This window comes from Hippocampus zosterae, chromosome 18 (assembly GCF_025434085.1).
Source record: "Hippocampus zosterae strain Florida chromosome 18, ASM2543408v3, whole genome shotgun sequence".
In the NCBI taxonomy this organism is placed as follows: domain Eukaryota; kingdom Metazoa; phylum Chordata; class Actinopteri; order Syngnathiformes; family Syngnathidae; genus Hippocampus; species Hippocampus zosterae.
Genome location: NC_067468.1, coordinates 4,418,064 through 4,436,819, shown reverse-complemented (window position 1 = coordinate 4,436,819; position 18,756 = coordinate 4,418,064). Strand labels below are relative to the sequence as shown.

Sequence of the window (18,756 nt, the reverse complement as noted above, 5' to 3'; positions counted from 1 at the left end):
CTGATCACTTGCTGCAATTGCTGAGCGACAGATCATGCACCACCATAGATTGAAGGTGCCCTAGTTCTTTAATTATATTTCGGAAACAATTCTTTTTTCCTTTTGTTAACTTGAAACTGATGTCATGCTTAGGGTGCACAATCCACTTTCACAAAAATATCTAATATTAATAACACACACAGAGACACAAATCTTTTTTCCCCCCTTAATATCCCTTGTGGTTGACTTGGGACCAGCCGCGAACTCGTGGTTGACCACTATTGACTGGTTGGCAACTCCTGATTGAGAGTGATAGAAATGTATTCTGAGATTTTAGACAGGCAGGCGAGTGTGCGGTAAATCGCGGTTTGATTGGAGATTTGGTGTTGTTGATCATTTACACTAAGAAAAAAAAATCTGGTCTCTTCCATGCAAATATCTTCTGACAAATAAAGTAAGGGTTTTTTTTCTTCTTAATTATACACAGGTACTATCCTACCAAGCATCCGATATTCTAGCTAACTTCCATATCTACAAATCTAAATTTAGTCATTCAAAAGTTAATTTCTTCATTTTTGAGGCAGAAACCAAACAGTACTTGAATTCTACTTTGGACTCCAAAAACAAGAAAGCAGTTAAGATTGTGCTTTGTTTTTATTTATAATTTTTGAGATATAGAGCCTCCGGGCGGCTCATCAGCTAGTTCCTGCGGAAGGCTGGTAAGGTGGGCCTTCGGCCCACAAAAGTGTTGTTGCTTGGTTCAACTTTTTGTTCATCTTCATTGCTTATCGCGAAAATAAAGAGATGTTTAGCTCTACTAAATAACTAACAATTTCATTGCAATGCTTGTGGGTAGACAACATTTTTTCGCTAAAATGCCCGCGCGATCGTAGTGAGCCACTGCCTGAGCGGCGCAGTGGCGGCGCGCAGCGGCGCGGTGAAGTAGGTACGTTTTGAAAAGGGACAGACGGAAGGACAGACCGCGTACGGGACGACGCGCAATATATATATATATATATACGTATTCATAACGTGTTTGTTTTGCTTTCTGTGATTTGTAATTTGACTTGTTCAATAAAGATTATTATTTTTGAACAATTGATGCGGTCATCCAACGCAGGTTAAGGAATGTGGTTAAAGGTGAGGAGATTTTAATTTCAGAAGAGCCCTTAAAACTCGCTTCAGCTGCCATAAAAAATGAGTAAATATTGTGTGAGTCATTATGAGAGATATTTTTGCGTTCCAGAAAAGGTGTGTAGCTGAATATGGGGAGTGGCAAAAAAGAATGAACGTTTAATTCAATAAATACCACGAATTGTTTAATTAGTTCAATATTTAATTAGTAAATTGATATTTCATTATTTAATAATTTCAACATTTAGTTATTTCAACGATCCCCAAACTCTCTCTCTCTCTCGCTCTCTCTCGCTCTCTCTCTCTCTCTCTCTCTCTCCCCTCTCTCTCTCTCTCTCTCTCTCTCTCTCTCTCTCTCTCTCTCTCTCTCTCTCTCTCTCTCTGTCTGTCTCGCTCGCTGACGGATTACGTTGCAGGAAGGGGAGGGAGGTAAACATGGCGCCTGGACAGCAGTGGGTGTTGGTGGAAATGGTACAGGCGTTGTACGAGGTATTGTTGTCTCTGCCACACATTTTGCCGAACGGAGTGTATGTAATTCGTCTGCTTTCCAGCCTAATGATGTCAACTTTTAGAAAATGTTGCACCGTATGATAGTTGCTAACTTCCGGAGTCCAGGTACCTGAAGTCTTGATGTGCTCTCAGTCTCAACCAATCGCGTGTTGGTTCTTGCGATTTTATGTCGTGTACGAACCTGTCAACGCCGAACGTGAATCTAAGGAGATTGCCGAATGCTTAAAAATGTTTCTAAGGACGTGGCTGGAAACAGTGTGAATGTAGTTAAATGCGTGAAATCATTGTCGGTCAAAACGTAATTTAACACGATGCGGAAATTGTTCCGCTTTACACTTTGTGTGGATATAATTCATTTATTTTAACAATATACTGGAGAAACGAAGGGTACACACACGTATTATGTATCCTAAAATTGAGTATTTTATACGAGTTTTTAGCTTATTTTTCATTTGTTTTTAAATTGTAAGACGCTTGACTGTTGTTCCTCACTTATCGTTGGTCCGAGTCAAATTACATCTCGAGGCCCAAAACCATGTATGTGCACCGACAGAGGTGCAAAGGTAGATTGTATCACACCCGTCCCCATAGGTGGCTTTGCCTGCCCACCAAGACGTTTGTGCCACCGAATTGAGGCGCATATCTCTAAAAATGAACCCCCCCCCCCAATTTTATAATGAATAATAGTTGCTATTTTTGTTTTGTCAAAGTTTACCACTAAGACATTGAAAGTATAAAGAAATAATGTGATTTTGTCAGGCTGTTGCTGTCATGTCGGTGTCTTTGAGCAAGACATACATATTTGTAGCTAAGAGCACAAGACACTGCGAATGAACATGGGACAAAACATAATCGTCAACAATCTTACACCACTTAATATCACAAAACTACAATACATCATCACCCAAGTGTTTGTTGACAACTGTACTTATGCCCACATCCATCTCTGAAAATATCACAATGATCGCCTCAAGGTGAACTATTTTATGGACAAAGCCTTTTCCACAAGAGGCAACATAAGCTTATTTCGTGAACTCCTCTATGGAAAGAAAAATACTTTTTGTCCATATAATCAGAAATATTGCGGTGATGTTGTAATATTTTCAGATATTAATTAATTGATTTCAGATATAAAAGTCAACATATGTTGATGACTATTTTTGAGTTTTTGGCACCAGGCGACGTTTAGATTCCTTCATTATGTGTTTAGACTGTTGCTGGCTGGGATAGGCTCCAGCACCCCCCGCGACCCTAGTGAGGATCAAGCGGTTCGGAAGATGAATGAATGAATGAACTGTTGCTGGCACATCACACTATGGCAAGTGAAGAGGGACACATTACATTTGCGTCGGAAACTAAAGAGCCATTTTAACCTGTTTCATGAAAAACCATGGGAGCCACAAGCCCTTTTGATATCAATCAGTTATATCAAACAGAGATATCATTCTCCCCGCCCCTTTTTTTTATTTTCATTTCTGCTACAGACACTGCCTTGAGCCAGGTGGCCCTTCAATGTGATACGTCAGCACATCTGCCATATTGGATGTGGCCATTGTATTAGCCATAAATTGGCAAAAAATATTCACAAAATCAGTTTAGAATGACAACGCAATCAAAAGCAATATATTAATCCAATGAGTTGTGGTATGATATATCTCCAAGGTGCAACTGAGACATTCACAAAATCGCTTCACTTTGCCACACCCAATACTGTATGTACCATATGTGTTGTCAAAAATACTCAAGGACTGCACAAATACAGTATGCTAGCATCTAATAAATAGGTCCCAATCTGAATGAATGCCTGAATAAACCTGCAGGTTTAGTTTTTTATGTGAAATATATTTTAAAAATACATCAAACAAGCTATTGCTAAGCTCTATTAAATTCTGCCTTTATAACCAGGGAGCAATTGATACAGATGTGCCTCGTTCAGTGGCACTTCAGCCAGTTGGAGGAAACTGTTGTGATTGCTAATTGGCAGTAACTGACCCATTCTCCCGATTGTATTGAATAGCCACTCTGAAATCAGTAAATCGACATGCGACAAGTTCTGCAAAATAATCTTGAACTGTCTTCCTCAGGCTCCATCTTATCACCTCATTTTGGAGGGCATCCTCATTTTATGGATAATCAGGCTTCTCTTCTCTAAAACGTACAGACTCCATGAGACGAATAAACTGACTGAAAAGGTAACACATGCGTGTACATGTGTATGCGTGCAATCACATGTCACTTGACTACTCTTCTTTGAACTTTGGGTTCATTCTTTGTTGCTCTTAACAGGAAAAGGAAGATCTCATTGAGGAGTGGCAGCCTGAACCTCTTGCTCCTACCATTTCCAAAGATTCACCCTGCATTACCTACGATGTTGTCACAGGGTAAAAATTTAGCCAGCTGAGACTTGATGCTATAGGCGATTCTAGTCTTTGTAATTGGGCTCTTTGCACCCAATGCTGCGATTTCATATCAGGATAAAAGTTTTCCCCTTTTTAGTTGGGTGAAATGATCACAGCCTCACATAAATAACTAATAAATAAATTTGCCAGAGGCAATCCTTTGATGCTCTGAACCAAGGTTCATTTGAAGTCCAAACTTTAGAGCCATGTTTCTCCCTCCGACTTTGGTCGATTTTCAAATTGTATGTCTGTTTCATTCCATTTGTGTTTTGATTTGGTGGATGAATGATATCGATTGTTGAGAATACTGTGATAACATTATACTGCAATTGCAATATGTTTTCATCATGGTTTTTTTTGTTTGGTTTTTAACCACATAGCAGTTATCTCTTTTTTGATATTATCTTGTCATATTTTATTCCACATCTTGAATGACAGACCTCCCAGCCACAAAATCATCATCAATGGGAAAGAGTGCATTAACTTTGCATCATTTAACTTCCTGGGTCTCCTTGACAATGAACGAGTCAAGGTCAGTGTTTCAACTACGTTCATCCTTGTCAAACTACATTCTTGTCATACTCAAGATTGGAGCACAAGTTTTCTGTTGGGTTAAATAATGTTCAGTGAATCATGTCTAATTACATTACATTTTATTATTGCAGCAAAAGGCACTGTCATCCTTGAAGAAATATGGAGTCGGAACATGTGGTCCTAGAGGTTTCTATGGAACATTTGGTACATGATATATTTATATTTTTTTCTTGCTCATTCTTTTGTTATTGTGTTCTAAAGCCCAGCAAAGTGTAAGTTGCCCATTTGTGTCCTATGGTTGTCCTTGTGAAGGTGAAGTGAGCTCCCAGCCACTGTTTTCAAACAATCCGGTTTCAACTTTCAGAGCTTATTGTTCTAAATAAAACAATAACAGTGTTATCCAGTAGACTGAAATCGCTCCGGTTTATTAACTTCCAGGGACGATTTCTCGATATCGATGCAAATATCCTTCTGGAAATGGTTTTGGTAGTTTGTCAAATTAGTTCGTCATCATTAGTGCATGGTTTTTCTGTCTATATGTTTCAAATATCGTAACACCACTCTAGAGGACGACGTACAATAATCTGATTCAGTTTTATTGTTAAGATTATATTCTATGAGTTCGGTATTGACCTGCACAGATATTTTGTTGTTTGTTGTCAAGAAACAAATCCACAGTGCCTTGATAAAGTAATTGACCTTTGAATCACAAACTAGAAGTTACAGTATTTTGAGATTTTATGCAACAGACGATCACAAAGTAGCACAGAATTGTAAAGTGAAATGAAAATGACATCTTGTTTTCTAAACTTTAGGCAAATATCAATCTGAAACAATTGCTCATTTGTGTTCAGCGACACACGTGTACGCGTAGACACGCAAACAGAACTGAGGCCCTTGAGGACTGAGTTTGGATGCTGATTTAATGCTTTTCAACAGCAGAGAGAGCCTTCTTTTCCTCTTTTTTCTCTGATATACATGAAACCCGTGACTCTTAATAATATGGAACAATCTGCTTCAGTAGTTTTCCCTCACTTGCGGTTAACTCGGAAAATAATTATCAAACCTATTTGAGATTGATGTCAGTTTTGGGAAGAGATGGGAGAAATGACAAAATTCAACATCAAAACTCAAACTCTAGAACTTTAAAATTCCGTATGCATAATTTTATAAAATGACGTCAACACTTTTATTTTCCCAGATGTTCACCTGGAGCTAGAGAGTCGGCTGGCCAAATTCATGAAAACAGAGGAAGCTATCATCTACTCATATGGCTTTGCTACCGTCGCTAGTGCGATTCCCGCTTACGCCAAGAGGGGAGACATCATCTTTGTGTAAGCACCATATCTGCAGACTATACCGGAAAATCTATTGAAATTCTGACTGTAAATGATGCCAAATGAGTTGTTGTTGCAACGTTGAAGAGAATAAGGAATTTTATTTTGAAAAGCATAAGCACACTTGGTCCAATGAAGTTTGGGGTAAACCTGAGCTAAGAATCTGGTTCATCATTTTGGTCTTGAACCATATGTCACATTGAACCTGACCTGAGTCCAAAGATCAGTGTGTGCTCAGTTCAGGTCTGGTACTCAGCCTCTGGCTCTGAAAACTAGTAATTTCCACTTCATCCCAGAGGAGGAGCGAACATGTTTGTGTCACTTAAATGGTACTGAAAATGAACGGCATTAGGAGAAAAAAAAAATTCTCCTCTGTATCATGACTTTAGGCGGCAATCATTTTGTAAAGTCTTTGATGTTCCTGTTTATTTGTTTGCATGCCAGGGAAAGAAAGACTCAATTATCTGTGTAAGTATAAGCCATTTTATTTGGCTCAGTTGCTCTTATGTTCTTGGGTGTGACTTGGGGAGACCCTTTTGGTTTGACATTTGTGATTGCCTATTGTCTATTTTTGTGTCATATAAGCCCCTGCGGGTTGGGCACCATTTACAGCGCATCACACTCAATATGAAATATATTAAGGGTAACTCTTAATGATCTATTTGTGTAAAAAAAATATCCTACAGTGTTTTTGGCGATGTCGGCAATATAATGTCTGCTTTTTTACATTGTAACTCCTGTTTGCACTTTTGCGTTGCTTGAATTTGTTTCACAGAGGGACAAAGCCCTAAAACTAAGACATAAAGCCTTGCTTTAATTTCATTGTATTTTGTATTCAGGGATGAGGCAGCCTGCTTCTCCATCCAAAAAGGCCTCCAAGCTTCCCGCAGCTTCATAAAATACTTCAAGCACAATGACATGCATGACTTGGAGAGGCTTCTCCAGGAGCAAGAGTTGGAAGACCAGCAGGTTGGTGATCGAGGCTACGGGAATATTTGTATATGACGTTCTTGGTGAGTTTGAGGTAAAATAAAAAATAATTCTTAGTTGAAAAGGATGCCAATTCACCCTTAGCAGCGATAACAACTTCAGCTGTTTTGGGAAGGCTTTCCACAACTTCAGGGATGTGTTAATGTGAGATCACACATTGATGATAGATGAGAAGGCCTGGCTCTCAATCCCTGCTTGAATTCCTCCCAAAGATGTTCTATCCAGTTGAGGTCAGAACTCTGTTAAGGCTAGTCATTCATTTGGCCCACTCCTTGTGAGCAAACGTCTCTAGTTGTCTCAAGTTTGAAGGGTGCTTCTTTCCAGATGGCGCCCTTCTTCAGTTCCAGAGAATTTAGATCAGACCTTATAGCAGGCATGTCCAAAGTCCGGCCCGCGGGCCAAATCCGGCCCGCGGTCGAATTTCATCCGGCCCTCGGCCCCCGTCATAAAATCAGTGCCGTCTGGCCCGCAGGTTGGGCGCCATGGAACACGTGTTGCATTGACTGAGGTCTCGTAGACTGGTGAGTGATGTTTCATAGAGTACTGCTTCCCTCTAGTGGCTAAATGAGTAATAGCATTCACTAAATGAGTAATAGAATTTAGACACTAGAGAGAATCACTCACGAGTTAACAAGACATCACTCCGTGTTTATATTGACTGATATGTCATATTTCAAATTCCTGTTTCAAATGAACCAAAAGAAATTCTTAAGATTGTTGAAATTAAAATAAAAATGGAAATATGAAACAGACTGGCTTACTAAAATTTGTTGAACAATATTGTTGTTCAATGTTAAGAATGTCAGCCAAGGTCGGCCCCCTGACATTTTACCACATAAAATCTGGCCCCCTTGGCAAAAAGTTTGGACACCCCTGCCTTATAGAATGCCACTTCAGAATAGTCCAAGATTTTTCTCCATGCCGTTCTTGGGCATTTTTAGCTGTGTGTTTTGGATGATTGACTTGTTCGAAGACCCATGTTAAACGAAGCCTACAGAGTCTGAGATACTGTTGCTAGTACTTTGGTTTTCTTATTCTGAGCATTGCACCATCTGGTTGCTTTTTCCAGTGAATACTTCTTTCTATTGTAGATTGGTGGACTCCAAATTGTATTTTAGCCATGGGTTTTGGGTAGAAACACCCTGATGTCTCATCACTTTGGCATTGTTAGCGCATACTTGTACTTGTAGATTTGATGAACATGATTGGCTGTTTTTGTTGCAGAACCCTCGTAAGGCTCGAGTAACTCGCAAGTTCATTGTTGTGGAGGGACTGTACATCAACACCGCTGACATCTGTCCTCTTCCTGAACTGGTAATTGGAACATCGCACGGCGGCTATGCTGCACTCTCTCATACTAAATGACGTGATGAAGTCATGCGCCTACTGTATATTTGTATTTTATAAATCATTGTCTACTTTTTTGCAATTGACGCCAAAGTATCTCAGAAACTGCTCAATTACGCTTCTTTCCATTGCCTTCACTGACTCAAACAAGAGACAGTTGTCCTTGACAGCAGCCTCGACCAGATAATGCTGTCCTTGTCAGCAAACAATGTAGAGTGAACGCAGGAATAAATATTTGAATCTTTTTGGTATGGAATCCTTTCGTGTGTAAAGTGCCAATGTCCTTCCATGTTCTCGTTAAAAGTACGGTAAATACAAATGTTTAATGATATTCTTTTGGGAAATGAGTTATTGCTGTTAAAATGATGACATTGATTGTTTTATGACATTGCATGGAAATACAGTACTTTCGAAACAAGTTTAAGCTTACAGAAACCTCTTTAAAATCGTTTTCTTTTCCATTTAGTTGGTCCTGTGAAAATAAGGAACCCTAACATACTTGTTGTATACCTGATATCTTAATTGCCTCTGGTAGGGTAGAATGGCTCAGTGCTAGAGTGGTCTTCTCCCAAATCGGAGAGGTTGTAGTTTTGATCCGGCCCTTGTGACCATGTCGAAGTGTCCACGAACAAGACACTGAACCCCCAGTTGCTCCTGATGCTGCTTCATCAGCAGGTGATTGCAAAGTCAGTAGCTGGGTTTCCATGACAGGTTTTTCACAAAATCCTTCCATCCATCCATCCATCCATCATCTACCGCTTATCCGGGGCCGGGTCGCGGGGGCAACAGCTTTAGGAGGGAAGCCCAGACTTCCCTCTCCCTAGCTACTTCTTCCAGCTCTCCCCGGGGGATCCCGAGTCGTTCCCAGGCAAGCTGGGTGACATAGTCTCTCCAGCGTGTCCTGGGTCTTCCTCGGGGTCTCCTCCCGGTAGGACATGACCGGAACACCTCACCGGGGAGGCGCTCAGGAGGCATCCGAATCAGATGCCCAAGCCACCTCATCTGGCTCCTCTCGATGTGGAGGAGAAGCAGCTCGACTCTGAGCCCCTCCCGGATGACTGGGCTTCTCACCTTATCTCTAAGGGAGAGCCCGGACACCCTGCGGAGAAAACTCATTTCAGCCGCTTGTATCCGGGATCTCGTTCTTTCGGTCACGACCCATAGCTCGTGACCATAGGTGAGGGTTGGGACGTAGATCGACCGGTAAATTGAGAGCTTCGCCCTTTGGCTCAGCTCCTTCTTCACCACGACAGACCGATACAACGTCCGCATCACAGCAGACGCCTGTCGATCTCCCGCTCCCTCCTACCCCCACTGGTGAACAAGACCCCAAGATACTTGAACTCCTCCACTTGGGGTAAGATCTCCTCCCCGACCCGGAGGGGGCACTCCACCCTTTTCCGACTGAGGACCATGGTTTCAGATTTGGAGGTGCTGATTTTCATCCAAACCGCTTCACACTCGGCTGCGAAACGCTCCAGTGAGAGTTGAAGAGGGTGTAGAGCTGGTCCACTGTTCCACGGCCGGGACGAAAACCACACTGCTCCTCCTCAATCTGAGACTCGACTTCCTGACGGACCCTCCTCTCCAGCACCCCTGAATAGACCTTACCAGGGAGGCTGAGGAGTGTGATCCCTCTGTAGTTGGAACACACCCTCCGGTCCCCCTTTTTAAAAAGAGGGACTACCACCCCGGTCTGCCAATCCAGAGGCACTCTCCCTGTTGACCACGCAATGTTGCAGAGGCGTGTCAACCAGGACAGCCCCACAACATCCAGAGCCTTGAGGAACTCCGGGCGGATCTCATCCACCCCTGGGGCCTTGCCACCGAGGAACTTTTTAACCACATCGGTGACTTCAACCACAGAGATAGGAGAGCCCACCTCAGAGTCCCCAGGCTCTGCTTCCTCCAAGGAAGGCGTGTTGGTGGAGTTAAGGAGGTCTTCGAAGTACTCTGCCCACCGGTTCACAACGTCCCGAGTCGAAGTCGGCAGCGCCCCATCCCCACTGCACACAGTGTTAGTGGTGCACTGCTTCCCCCTCCTGAGACGTCGGATGGTGGACCAGAATTTCCTCGAAGCCGTCCGGAAGTCGGCTTCCATGGCCTCACCGAACTCTTCCCACGCTCGGGTTTTTGCCTCGGCGACCACCGAAGCCGCGGTCCGCTTGGCCAGTCGATACCCGTCAGCTGCCTCTGGGGTCCCACAGGCCATAAAGGCTCGATAGGACTCCTTCTTCAGCTTGACGGCATCCCTTACTGCTGGTGTCCACCAGCGAGTACGGGGGTTGCCGCCACGACAGGCACCAACCACCTTACGGCCACAACTCAGATTGGCCGCCTCAACAATAGAGGCACGGAACATGGTCCACTCGGGCTCAATGTCCTCTGCCTCCCCCGGAACATGGGAAAAGCTCTGTCGGAGGTGGGAGTTGAAACTCCTTCTGACAGGGGATTCCGCCAGACGCTCCCAACAAACCCTCACTATACGTTTGGGTCTGCCAGGACGGACCGGCATCTTCCCCCACCATCGGAGCCTACTCACCACCAGGTGGTGATCAGTTGACAGCTCCGCCCCTCTCTTCACCCGAGTGTCCAGAACATGCGGGCGCAAATCCGATGATACAACTACAAAGTCGATCATCGAACTGCGGCCTAGGGTGTCCTGGTGCCAAGTGCACATATGGACACCCTTATGTTTGAACACGGTGTACGTTATGGACAATCCGTGACGAGCACAGAAGTCCAATAACAAAACACCACTCAGGTTCTGATCGGGGGGCCGTTCCTCCCAATCACGCCCCGCCAGGTCTCACTGTCATTGCCCATGTGAGCATTGAAGTCCCCCAGCAGAACAAGGGAGTCCCCAGCAGGAGTACTCTCCAGCACACCCTGCAAGGACTCCAAAAAGGGTGGGTATGCTGAGCTGCTGTTTGGTGCATATGCACAAACAACAGTCAGGACCCGTCCACCCACCCGAAGGCGGAGGGAGGCAACCCTCTCGTCTACCGGTGTGAACCCCAATGTACAGGCACTGAGCCGGGGGGCAATGAATATGCCCACACCTGCTCTGCGCCTCTCACCGTGAACAACTCCAGAGTGGAAGAGAGTCCAACCCCTCTCGAGAGAACTGGTGCCAGAACCCAGGCTGTGTGTGGAGGCAAGTCTGACTATATCCAGTCGGAAATTCTCTGCCTCACACACCAACTCGGGCTCCTTCCCTGCCAGAGAGGTGACATTCCATGTCCCAAGAGCTAGCTTCTGCAGCCGAGGATCGGACCGCCAGGGTCCCCGCCTTTGGCTGCCGTCCAGCTCACATTGCACCCGACCCCTTTGGCCCCTCTCATGGGTGGTGAGCCCATGGGAAGGGGGACCCACGTTGCCTCTTCGGGCTGTGCCCGGCCAACAGGCGCTTGCCAACGAGCCCCACCTCCAGGCCTGGCTCCAGAGGGGGGCCCCGATGACCCGCGTCCGGGCAAGGGAAACCTAGATCCATTTATTGCAATCATCATTGGGGTCTTTGAGCCGTGCTTTGTCTGGCCCCTCACCTAGAACCTGTTTGCCATGGGTGACCCTGCCAGGGGCATAAAGCCCCAGACAACTTAGCTTCTAGGATCATTGGGACACACAAACCCCTCCACCACGGTAAGGTGACGACTCACGGAGGGGTTTTCACAAAATAAAAGTGATATTTCTACCTTTTTGATAACATTCAATTGATACTTGTCGAGGTTTCCAATGAAGACTGTTTGGTTTCTGAGGTGAAAGTCTTGTTCTCTCCCGTCTTGCGAGATCACATGAAACGTTCTTGCAAGACTTTCAACAGAGCGTGAAACATGGACTTATATATGGATTTATACATCCGTGGTGTGAAATTTTTGAGAGGTAAACGGGTGGGACCTGCTCAATCCACGCAAGGCGAGTGCATAGGCCGCCCGGGTGCTGCGGGATCAACCTCCACGGTGACTCCGCCCCGGGGCACGGCGGTCAACAGCAGGATGCACTTCCCCCCGCTGTAGTGCACCACAAACGGCAATGGGTCAGCCTGTAAAGACTTGGGACGACGATACGTTGCTCCCTGCCCGGAGCTTGCCGCTTCCCATGGGGCGGCCGGATAGTGCTCGCTGTGCCCTCCTGTTTTCACTTAGATTTCCTTGAGATTGGGCCCAGCGTCTGCCCCCTGAATCTCGATGCTTTGGGAGGCCTCATCCTGCAAACTCGCTCATGTCAATCCGTTTTTCTGCATGTGTGTGGGTGCGTGAATATTTAAACTGCTTTTTTGGAGACAGATTCACAGACAATAATTGGCTCCCGGTGTTCCTGTTTTTTATGAAAATAACCTTGGACAAAAATGCATTTGTCTGCGCGACTACGCCTACGATAACATTCTAAGATTTGTGTGTCGCTTAGAAAGTGTCATATTGCAGTTACTGTTAACACATAATGTACGGTAGTAATTTTTACATAATTCATTCTGGACTAATTTTGATTTTTTTTTTTTTTTTTTTTACAATATTGTCATTCAGGTGAAACTAAAATACAAGTATAAGGTGCGGATTTTCCTGGAGGAGAGCATGTCTTTCGGTGTGTTGGGAGAGCATGGCCGAGGCGTCACGGAGCACTTTGGAGTCAAAGTAGGTACTTTCAATTTGAAGTTTCATCCAACTAATGTTCAGACGGTTTGTCACAGGTCTGAGGAAGGACTCTGTTCTAGTATTGGACTACAGTCCTGAACTATTCTTTGAAACGCTCCCATTTTCTTTTAGGCCGTGTTTGATTTTTCCTGTGGGGACTGACAACATACTTGTGTCTCATGTTTTTGCAGATAGAAGACATTGACTTGATCAGTGCTAACATGGAGAATTCTGTGGCCTCCATTGGAGGCTTTTGCTGTGGACGCTCTTTTGTTATAGACCACCAGGTAAATGCCTTCAAATGGGTATTTCTGTGAAATGTGTTAACCCCCACCCCCACCCTGCCCACTGATGCCCATTGAATAAATAATTGACATTTTTTGTTAAACTCATGGCACTGAATGAAAGAGTGGAATTTTAGCTCTCGAAATGAAACATCTACAATTTCCATGGAAAGTACGTTAATGCCAGTTCTTAAGAGCAATGCTTGAAGTGGGCCAGAAGGCAACAGTACGCAGTACCAACACCTCACTTTTAGCCTCTAGCGTACCTGGACTTGCCATAATCCCACGGTACCATCTCTTGTTCTATTTCTCTTTCGTCTTTGTGATACTCATGGCTCTTTCGGTAATTGGGATACCTCAAATAAAAAAAATAATTGAGCATTTTTTTCTGCCTCTTGTAACAACTTACACGGTGTGTGCATCATCTTTTCAATGTCATTTAGATGTCAAGGAAGCTGCAAACATACTCATAACATAATATACCGCCAATGCAAAGGTGAAATAAAAGCTGAGCTAATAATAAATATGGTAGTGCAATAGCCTGAGTCAGCTTTTGTTTGTAAATTGGCCCGGGCGGTGGCGTGACGACAAGCCTGACTCATTCTTTTGACATTGCGGCTTGCCCTGTCACAGTTTTGATCGCGGTTACATTCTTACCAACAGCAACACAACACTATCCCAAAATCATATTCCCTCGTTAATTAAGGACGCCAAGAAACTGCAAGTTAGTTACAGCCGTCATTTTAGGATGTGGCACAAGCCTCTGTAGTTATTTATTCATGAATTTCTTATATATCGATTAGATATTTCTTGTTTAATTAATCAACTTAATCTGCCTACTTTACCTGGCGACACTCAAATAATAGGAGTACTGCAGTGTCAGGGATTTGTTCAATGCGTCTGAAACGGGATGTTGTGATGACGCAAGCAAAAACCTTTAAAGCAAATCATGTTGCGTTCGAAACTCTGCTCTATCTGGCGCGACAGAGACGAAGCTCTGGATAAGATTAGATTTAGAAGAACAGGATGGGGGTGGAAAAAAGATCCCCCTTCATGACAGAATCCGCCAATTTATGTACTATATGTATTGTTTTCTTAGCTTTTAAACGTATGATAATTTTTTCAGTTCTCGACATCTGTGAACTTATTTTTGGCTTTCACTTTCAAACAAATTTTCATTGTGGTGCATCCCTCCTCTACGACGCATTGTTGTTATTCATGGTCTCCAGTGACATGAGGGGATTCGGTGATAAGAATGCGTGTCTCGTTATTTTGCAGCGCCTGTCAGGCCAAGGCTACTGTTTCTCTGCGTCCCTGCCTCCCATGCTAGCTGCTGCAGCCATAGAGGCCCTCAGCATCATGCAAGAGAATCCAGGTACACTTTTCTTTCTGTTCACAGCAGGCACTCTTGTGCCAAAATTACACGAGTTCCTGAGGCAAAAAAGTTCCTCTGGCCCATTCTTATTTTGGATCCACACTGCAGTAGAGGAACATTTATGTAGTGTATGCAAATCAGGCATGCGCTGCAGCAGTAGTAGGTGAGTTTATTTGCATGTACACCACCATTGTTGCAATGCATTCTGGGTAGTGGCCTAGAATGGTGTCTGCCCATATTGCTGTTCTCTGCCCAGCATGGCAAAATAAACTGCTACTCTCGTCGTAAAAAGTAGTCAAAATGCCACTGTGCGCAACTTTTGGGTGTCATTTTCAATCAAAGGGAAATGCAGTCATCAAAACGTAAGGAAAGGAAGAAAAAAAAAATGTTGGAAGAGATGCAGTTGGAAGAGTCACGCTGCCCAAAGACCCCCCAAGCTGTGTTCTCGTCGTATGTCTGGCTATAAACGCCACGGTTAAAATCAAATGCAGTGCCAACCATATTCACTTAAAAGGGGCCTAAATGCCCGTGAGTGATGAGTGAAAAGCATGGAAAAACACAAGTGACGTTCACTCCAAATCTGGGTTGCGGTTTCTGTTGAGCTCAGTGAAATCAGTGCGCCATTTTTCATTGAAACGGAAGCATATTCCACCGACACCCTTTGACTACCCCGATAGCACCATAATGAGGTCCACCCGGTGAAATACAACTACAGTGTTAGTTAGAATAATGTAAGAGTCATTTTAAAAGATGACTTGCCCTTGTAACATTTCGGCTGGATTGTGGAAATGTAGTTTATTTTGCAGTCAGCCAGTCCTCCCTCAGCTGTCTCCAGTTGGTCCAAAATGCTGCTGCTCACCTCGTAACTGGTGCTCGTCCGAGCACATGAGTAACTCCAATTCTGGCCTCCCTTCACTGGCTCCTTGTACTTTCAGGGTGCAGCAGTGGTTGTTTTAAAATGCTCTATAAATAAACTTGAGTTGACTGACTGAGAATCAAATAAATATTTCACCACTCTAACCTTACTTACTTTTTGTGAGTAGTACAAACAAGTCGATCATTCCAATGCCTAATAAGCTGGTTAACACCTCATGCTAGCAGACTGCAGCTAATAAATTAACATATCGTTGCTGTCCTGTGACACAAAAAGACAAATTACTATTTTTGTCAGTTAAATGTTTTTACGTTCATGGGATGTCCGCATTTTGGCAGTGTACCAGAAGCAAGTGAAACATTGGCTTTCAAGTCAAGGTACCGCGATACCGGTTCACTGTTACAATACCTTTTAGCGAGTTTTTGCAAGTCCCATTAGGTCATCTTGATACATCGAAAATGTGACAATTTTAAAAAGACTGAGCGGTTGTGCTCTGATTTGCAGACATATTCACCATTCTGAGGAAGAAATGCGCATATGTTTACAAAGAATTAAAAGGGTAAGTATTCTACCATTATTATATCTTTTCTTCAATTTCAATTCATCACACCGATTCAGTCCACTCTCTTCTATGAAACTACACTGGAACAATAGAAGTCTGACTGATGGACGTTTTTCCAAAATTGCTTACACTGACTACATATTTTCTGCCTACTGATTCAGTTTTCCCTGAATTCTCTCACAACCTTTGGGTCCTGATTTTCTCAAACTTAGAAGCACTCAGTCAACCCATTTAATGGTTGACAAGGAGTCACAGTGTTGTTTGGTGACATCCAATGTGAACACGCTAAACATGGACCAGACGAAGCAAAGAAGAGAGTTGTTTCAGCAGGTTAGAAAGAAAATTACCGGTATACATACGCATTCTAAAGGCAATGTCGACAAAACCGTCTTGCTCCAAGCAACTTGATGTTGCTGTGACACCATCATTTTTTTCTTTACCGCCCACCCAAAATAAGGCCTAAACATGGACCAGACGAAGCACAACCTTGAATTTATCGGCCGTGGATGCAAACGGAAAGAACAGCGGGAAATAAAATCAAAATATCTCAGACACAATCTAGCATTTATCTATTGTATTGCAGAATTCCAGGGTTAAAGTTGGTCGGAATGCAGTTTGCCCCCGCTCTTCACCTGCAGCTGGAGAAAAGTTCGGGCTCCCGAGAGTCTGACATGCAGATGCTGCGCTCAATTGTAGATTATGTGAGTTCCTTTTTGTTTTCTTATGAACAAAAAGTATCTCCTCGATGATACTGAAAGACCATTTACTCTTTTCATCCCTTCTATCCTAGAGCTCTTTCTTTTTAAGTAAAGCGTGCGTAAACACAGTTGTACGGTCAAGATGATGTCACTATTCCACTTATTCCGGAGACAAATTCCTTGTGTGTTCTACATACTTGGCCAATAAAGATGATTCTGATTCTGATTCTGATTCTGATTCTAAGGTCATCCTCGATGCTGGGGAGGCTCGTGTGTTTTTTGCGCCATACCCTGTTGATAATCATGACAATTCCATGTCCAGTTCCATTTAATTTGAGTCATATTTATACCAAATATTTTAGTCGGACCGAAAATGTTGGTCTTCAAGTTGTGCAAGTTGAGACAGACATTTGTTTTGTGTAACTCATCCAAATTTCCATATTTTGGTTGTTAGTGTATGGAGAGGCAAGTGGCACTGACCCTTGCCCGATACCTCGAAAAAGAGGAGCGATATCCCCCTCCGCCCAGGTAAGATCACTCTTGATACCACAATTCCAGTCGATGTGGTGGCAGAGTTTAACTCTTTCAGGGACAGCGGTAACTACAGTGGACCGCTTATCAGGTTACAGGGTGCACGAAAGGGTTAAACCACAAATCTCTGTTATTCCTCATGTCCTCAGCATCAGAGTGGTGGTGACCATCGAACAGACGGAGGAGGACATCCTGAAGGCCAAGGCGTGTATCCAGGAAGCCGCTTTAACATTACTTAAATAAATGTGTATTTTTATTTTTTTACCTACTGATGTCACTGGACCTCTTATTATCCATTCTTTGGACTGAATAGTGTGGATGACATGGAGTTACTCACCCACACTGAGTGCACACTTAAATCCTATCTCTTTTTAATTTTTCTCCTCCCCTCTCAGAGTTTTGCATCTCCTTTCCATGAATGTCGACTGAGAGCTGAGACCAATAAAGGAAAATCACTCGTGAAGCTGTTCTCTGTTGATTGACAAATTTTGCAATTTGCCAAACAAAATGTACATTTGCCTTTATTTGGATTTTTGTTCGTTGAGTTTTAACTGTACAATATTACACCACATATTTAGGGAGAGTCCGAAATTATCCTTAGTCCTTGTGTTAAATCCACAAACACTTGGGAGCAGAGCCCTCATTTTTTTATGTGACAAGTACAAAACAGCAATTACATAAACGTTCCCTTTTTAGTTCTCTAGTGTACTTCTTATTATGTTTTGCTTTTTGGATTCAATGTCCAATATTTCATTGTTGACATTTGTTAATTGTCCTTTTTCCTCTTCAAATAGACACAGGAAGTACGACTCAAGAGCGAACAGAAAATAGCAGGGTGAAAATGCATCATCTATTGGTAAAATTGCTGTACTACAACAGGAGGCTATTGACAACTGCCTGTTTGCCAGAAAGGTTTTGATCAAGATTGCATCAGTAGACAAAAAAAAAAGAAAAAGCTACTCCAGCTCTCGCTCTCTGTGCCAGTTATGGCAGCGACTATAAAAAATCAGTCTCTCATTCAAAAGACACAAAACATTCATATGTAATCGGACTGATTCAGGAAGAATAATGGAAATATTCTCTATTTATATGGAAAAACTGAAAGTTTAAAGAAGAAAAGTAGGAGATTTACAATAACATTTGTGTTCTAAGGTAGACTGAATCTTCAAGTACAATAAAGGTAGGATATCTTGTGGAAATGTATTGCATTTACCACTATTTGTACGGTTGTCATCGCATTTTTACCCAGAAGATGGCAGCAGTTTATTTAAACAGATTTGTGAAAAAGAACATCGACAGACATTAAACGCATTGGCAGAAGTTGGTCATCTTTAAAAACAGTTTGAGATGCGTGGATGAATTATGCGCTACACAACCAAGCACTAAGTCAATATTACACAATTTTCTTTAAAATTACGTTTTCATTCTTTTAGGAGTCTAAAGATAACGACCCCAATCGCGTTGTGAAGTTTTTATTTTTCAGCGTGACCGCTTGTAATTTTGAAGTCAGTTTTCCGCTGGTGTTTTAAAATGTTTCATTGGCACTGACGACAACTTCGCGCGGCCCTTTT

At 43.1% G+C, this 18,756-nt stretch overlaps 1 protein-coding gene across 1 annotated transcript; it reads left to right on the top strand.

The window, feature by feature from the left end:
- The first annotated feature begins 1,448 nt into the window (after nucleotides 1–1,448).
- sptlc1 (serine palmitoyltransferase, long chain base subunit 1) lies at nucleotides 1,449–17,648 on the top strand. The gene is made up of 15 exons (XM_052050123.1): nucleotides 1,449–1,602; nucleotides 3,708–3,815; nucleotides 3,910–4,004; nucleotides 4,461–4,554; nucleotides 4,688–4,760; nucleotides 5,758–5,890; nucleotides 6,733–6,862; nucleotides 8,108–8,197; nucleotides 12,754–12,861; nucleotides 13,053–13,148; nucleotides 14,424–14,520; nucleotides 15,899–15,953; nucleotides 16,540–16,657; nucleotides 17,109–17,182; nucleotides 17,335–17,648. The coding sequence occupies exons 1-15, from the start codon at nucleotides 1,549–1,551 to the stop codon at nucleotides 17,426–17,428; spliced, it is 1,419 nt and encodes a 472-aa protein (XP_051906083.1). The 5' UTR covers nucleotides 1,449–1,548; the 3' UTR covers nucleotides 17,429–17,648.
- Nucleotides 17,649–18,756: the final 1,108 nt, after the last annotated feature.

What these genes read in the sequence shown, in the direction of transcription:
- sptlc1 (XM_052050123.1), top strand. Translation starts at nt 1,549, where the DNA reads ATGGCGCCTGGACAGCAGTGGGTGTTGGTGGAAATGGTACAGGCGTTG. An exon ending in AGGTTTCTATGGAACATTTG is followed by an intron (nt 4,761 to 5,757) that starts GTACATGATATA and finishes TTATTTTCCCAG; the next exon opens with ATGTTCACCTGGAGCTAGAG. An exon ending in CATCATGCAAGAGAATCCAG is followed by an intron (nt 14,521 to 15,898) that starts GTACACTTTTCT and finishes TCTGATTTGCAG; the next exon opens with ACATATTCACCATTCTGAGG.